General features: G+C 57.6%; 1 protein-coding gene across 1 annotated transcript; it reads right to left on the bottom strand.

Annotated features, from left to right (window-relative positions):
* Window positions 1-43: 43 nt before the first annotated feature.
* Window positions 44-2673, bottom strand: LOC102868634 (docking protein 3-like). Its single transcript, XM_006900969.1, has 4 exons — window positions 2493-2673; window positions 1331-1627; window positions 362-458; window positions 44-234 (listed from the first exon to the last, which is right to left on the bottom strand). Exons 1-4 carry the CDS (start codon window positions 2556-2558, stop codon window positions 44-46), a joined length of 651 nt encoding a protein of 216 aa, XP_006901031.1. The 5' UTR covers window positions 2559-2673.
* Window positions 2674-4170: the final 1497 nt, after the last annotated feature.

Genomic DNA, 4170 nt, shown 5'->3' with positions numbered 1-4170 from the left:
GGGGTCAGAGGCAGGGCCAGGTGCCATCCCTGCTCTGGGACCCTCAGGGCAGACGCCTCACCTTGTCAGAGCCAAACTTGCGCAGGAAGCGGTAGGGCCACGAGTAGAGGGCGTGCTGGCCTGAGGGCTCGTGCAGCACCACGGTGTCCTGGCCCAGTGCCAGCAGGTAAGGCCCCTTCAGCTGGCAGCGGGCTGCCGCTTCTGTCTTTTGCACCACCACTGGGAACTCGGCCACTGCAGGAGATGACCATGAGGGGCCCCTCCCATCATCACTGAAGCAGATGCTATGCCCTCTAGTCCCCACCAATCCCAGCCTCGGGTGCTTCCAGGCAGAGGCCCTGGCCCGCCTTGTCAAACTCACCTTCCTGCCAAGAAGAGTAGATGGAGTTTTCTTCCATGGGGACAAGTCCCCTGGTGGGAGACTCTGTCTCCCCTGTTGCTGAGGAGCATTCTGTACCCTGAGGCGGGCCCAAGGCTAGAGATTAGATGGAGCTCCCCCTATCCCATGCCTTCCCCTTTGCCTCCCTGGGGTCAGAAACTCAGGACTCCATGACAAGCTACCATGTGTGTCCAACCTCTGAGCCTGTTCCCCAACCCAAGAGAGTTCTCTGTGCAGCTCCTGGACCAGAACCTGTGCCTGCTGGAGGCCGCTCACACCGGGCCCCTCTTCTGTAACAACTAGGCCAGTCCCCCCTTTGGATATGTTGGGCTTCAGGGTGTTACAGATTGCAAAGCTTATGCAGAGGAGAATGGTCCCATAGGGAGTGGGCTGAGTTCTGTGCCCCTGACATCATGGAGCACTAAAGGGGCAGGAAGCCCTGAGTAACTAGGTCCTGAGCTCTCTCACCCCCCTTCTCCATGAAAACACAGAGAGCCCCTCCTTCTTCCATCCTTTCCCTTCCTGAACCTCCCGACTCCCAGCACCTCAAGCTCCCAGGCCCAAGGTGCCATCAGCCTGCCTGCTCAGATCCAAGAGCTTTCTAATTTGTCCTCTTACATCTGCTTATTTCCTTTTGTTCTCTGGCTTGAGCTCTCTGTAAAACTAATCAGAATCAACAAAATTACAACTTGGCATCAAGGTCCAAGGCGGTTCTATATAGCTCCTGTCAAACTCCAACATCATCTCACTATGCTTACCTGGCCTCGTCCTCTACCACACTGGTCTCGCTGCCCCTCGAAGAGGGGCCACATGAGGATTTTTATGGGTCTTATGGACTCTTTTTCCTATTTGTGGGTGTTTGGCAGATGCTGCTGCAGAACAAGATATGTGGGATCATAGAGATGACCAAGTGAGGGATGAGGTGGGCCCTGCAAGCCCTTGTGTGCTCACCGGGAAGGCCAGTTGGCAGATGGGGCCCATCCAGGCCTGGCGGTGCTGGGCAGCCAGCAGGTGGCTCCGCTCAGTGGTGGTGAGGAGGAAGGCCCCAGTGTCTCGGGGGCAGCTCTCGCCATCAGCGGGCAGCACAGACACACAGTCCGCTAAACGGATGACCCGCCGTTCCCCGCGGCGTGCGGACCTGTCCCCTGAAGACCCCAGGCCACCATCTCGGACCTCCCAGCTCTCCAACCGGGCCACTCCTGATGGGCTTCCCGCATATAGCAATGCCCACACCTTCCGCCAGCACTTCTGTGGGAGAGGAGAGACCATCGAGTGGCAGATTGTCCCATGTTCAGCTCAGCACATGAGACTCAGCACATGAGACTCAGCACATGATCCTGGCCGCTCCGGCTGGCCTCCTCTGTCCCTCATGGTCCCAAAGAAGGAGGACACCACACCCCCAACTGGCTCAGAGAAGAGTCTGTGAACAAGTTTAGTCAGTCCTGGGTTAAATCCTTCATCCTATCCTGTGATTGCATCAAGAGAACACAAAGTTGTGAGTGGTGCCCGTGAAGGCCCAAGAGGCACAGAGCTGTCAGGTGGTATTGGTCTCCCTTCTATAGAAAAGGCCTCTTGGCCCAAGAGCCAATGGGAGGGCAGCCCCTGTCTCATGATGGCAAGGAAGGAAACATGCAAATAGCTTAGAGCAAAGGAAACAGGCTGTTTTTATCTGCCTGGGCAGCAGCTGCAGCTGCGCTGGGAGAGGTGAACTCCCAGCCCGCCCGCTTCCCTCTCGTGACCTGCTGGAAGCCCTCCCCTCTTCTTCAGGGTGGGGCCTGATGGACCCAGGTCTCTCATCTTGCCTGACCCTCTCCAGCCTCCCTGAGGGCGCTGATGCCACTGAGGTGCCTGGAAGGGCTGTCAGGCTAGACCTCTGCCAGGACCCTATTCCTGCTCTTGGTACACTCATCTGTGAACCAGTCTTTTCACAGGCCTGGCCTCAGCCCCTCAAGGCCTGGATGACTCTGCTTCACTCTCTAGTACCTGGATTTGGTCCTCCCACCCCAGATCCCCACTTTTCCCACGGCCGGCCGGGTGCAGTGTCCAAGGTGGGGGTAAGGGGCCACATTCTCCCCACATTTGGACAGCTGCCTGGCGGTCAAGGGGTGCCCACCTTGCCGAACTTGATGTGCTGCTGGTAGAGGATGCCATCCTTGACAGGGGTCTCCAGAGGCTCCATTGCTGCGGCCAGGCCAAAGGGCCGCCACTCCAAAGGCCCAAGGAGACTGATGACAGGCTGAGGGGAACTCTTCACACTTCCCCTTCTGGCCACTTCCCCTCCCTCCGTCCAGAGGCAGCTGCAGGGCTGGGGGGAGGGGAGCCCTGTCTTAAGAAGAACTGGGACAAGCACTAGGGGGTATCATGTATTTTTTGCCCTGGAGTCTATGCTGTGCCCTGGTACCCACACCTGCCAGGAAGGGGCCTCAGACTGCCCAAGGGGAACAGCCTCAACATGTCCCTGGGTCAGCTGGGAGAGCGTCAGACCGCAGGCTGGCTCCCCAGTCACGAGTTGCCCCACCTTCTCCCTTGCCTCTGTATCCCCAAGGCCTGGCATGCCCAGGCCAGGTCCCACCCCAGTCCTCCGGCTTTCCTGACCCCTGGGCCTGCTAGTGAGCTTCACCCGTCCTGCTCTACATTTCCTTCCCTTGGAATTATTTCTACAAGTCACTGTCCTCACTGCTTCTGCCCATTGCCAGCCTCCAGAGCAACCCTTTGGGTCCTGCCCCAGTCCTTTCTATCATGGGCAGCCATTTCTCTGCTGCTTAAACACAGCCTTCCCTGGTGTCTCACTGACCTCCTCAGCCTGTCCTGGGTTTGAGGTTCCACAGACCAACCCCTTCATTGTCTGTTTCCTTGTGGTCAGATTTCCAGACTGTCCTCATTGTCCCAGAATACAACAGCCTCTACAGGGTACACCGTAAGGCAGGCACCCAGTCCACAGAGGAGGCTGTGTCCAAGTGGCCCAGCCTGTGGGTCCCCTGGAGAGGTGACATGTTCCTTTAGAGCAGTGCTTCCTGCAGAAGGCTGGTACTCTGGTTGTGTGTGTGGCTCTGCAGACCTGCCAGTGACCAGTGCCATGTTGGGAAGAGTAGGCTGAGGAACAGTCTGGGGCCACAGGTGGCACAGGCAGCTGCTTCAGGATACAGGGACAGGTCAGGGATACTTTCTCACGCCTCCTGGGTACCAGCTTTGTGCCTGTAGCAGGAGCCTATGCAGCTCTGAGCCTGGGCAGCCTGTGCCTTCTCACCATCACAATGGTGAGGAAAGAGGCTCAGAAAGATTAAGTAACCTGTCCGAGGCCATACACACAGTGGTAGACATATCTTGAGCAACTGCTGTCCCAGTGGGATCTTCTACATAGGCGCCTGGCCTAGTGGACCTGCCCAGGAAGTGGATGCCACGAGGCCCATTGCTCCATGGCCCTCTGTCCAGATGTTGAAATCTTCCATCATTTGTGGTGGTCTTGTGATGACCACCCAACTTATGAATTCTCTCACACCCGAGCTCCCCAACACTTGGGCAGTAGAAACCCAGCACAGACAAGCTGGGCAGAGTGGGGCTTGTGGTCATTAATTGAGCCAGGCAATGTAGGCGTTGGTGAGGTGTGTGGTGACTCGGAGTGCCTTCCGTTTTTCCTTAGTGAAGGCAATGGAGGGCCCTCCCCGGAGCCTGTTGTAGGTGGGCAGTAGGACCGGGCCAGGAAGTGACCTCCTAGTGGGCCCAAGAGACTTCATCTAACAGACAGGAAGAGGGAGGCTGGGGCGGGCCTTGAGCTTATGACTGCACCACGG

The sequence above is a fragment of the Elephantulus edwardii genome, unplaced genomic scaffold (genome assembly GCF_000299155.1).
Source record: "Elephantulus edwardii isolate Elephantulus edwardi_28Jun2011 unplaced genomic scaffold, EleEdw1.0 scaffold00303, whole genome shotgun sequence".
In the NCBI taxonomy this organism is placed as follows: domain Eukaryota; kingdom Metazoa; phylum Chordata; class Mammalia; order Macroscelidea; family Macroscelididae; genus Elephantulus; species Elephantulus edwardii.
The sequence above is the reverse complement of the archived record's forward strand: the minus strand, read 5'-3'. Positions and strand labels throughout refer to the sequence as shown.

What these genes read in the sequence shown, in the direction of transcription:
- LOC102868634 (XM_006900969.1), bottom strand. Translation starts at nt 2,558, where the DNA reads ATGGAGCCTCTGGAGACCCCTGTCAAGGATGGCATCCTCTACCAGCAG. An exon ending in AGCACATCAAGTTCGGCAAG is followed by an intron (nt 1,628 to 2,492) that starts GTGGGCACCCCT and finishes CCTCTCCCACAG; the next exon opens with AAGTGCTGGCGGAAGGTGTG. An exon ending in TCTGCCAACTGGCCTTCCCG is followed by an intron (nt 459 to 1,330) that starts GTGAGCACACAA and finishes GGCCCGCCTCAG; the next exon opens with GGTACAGAATGCTCCTCAGC.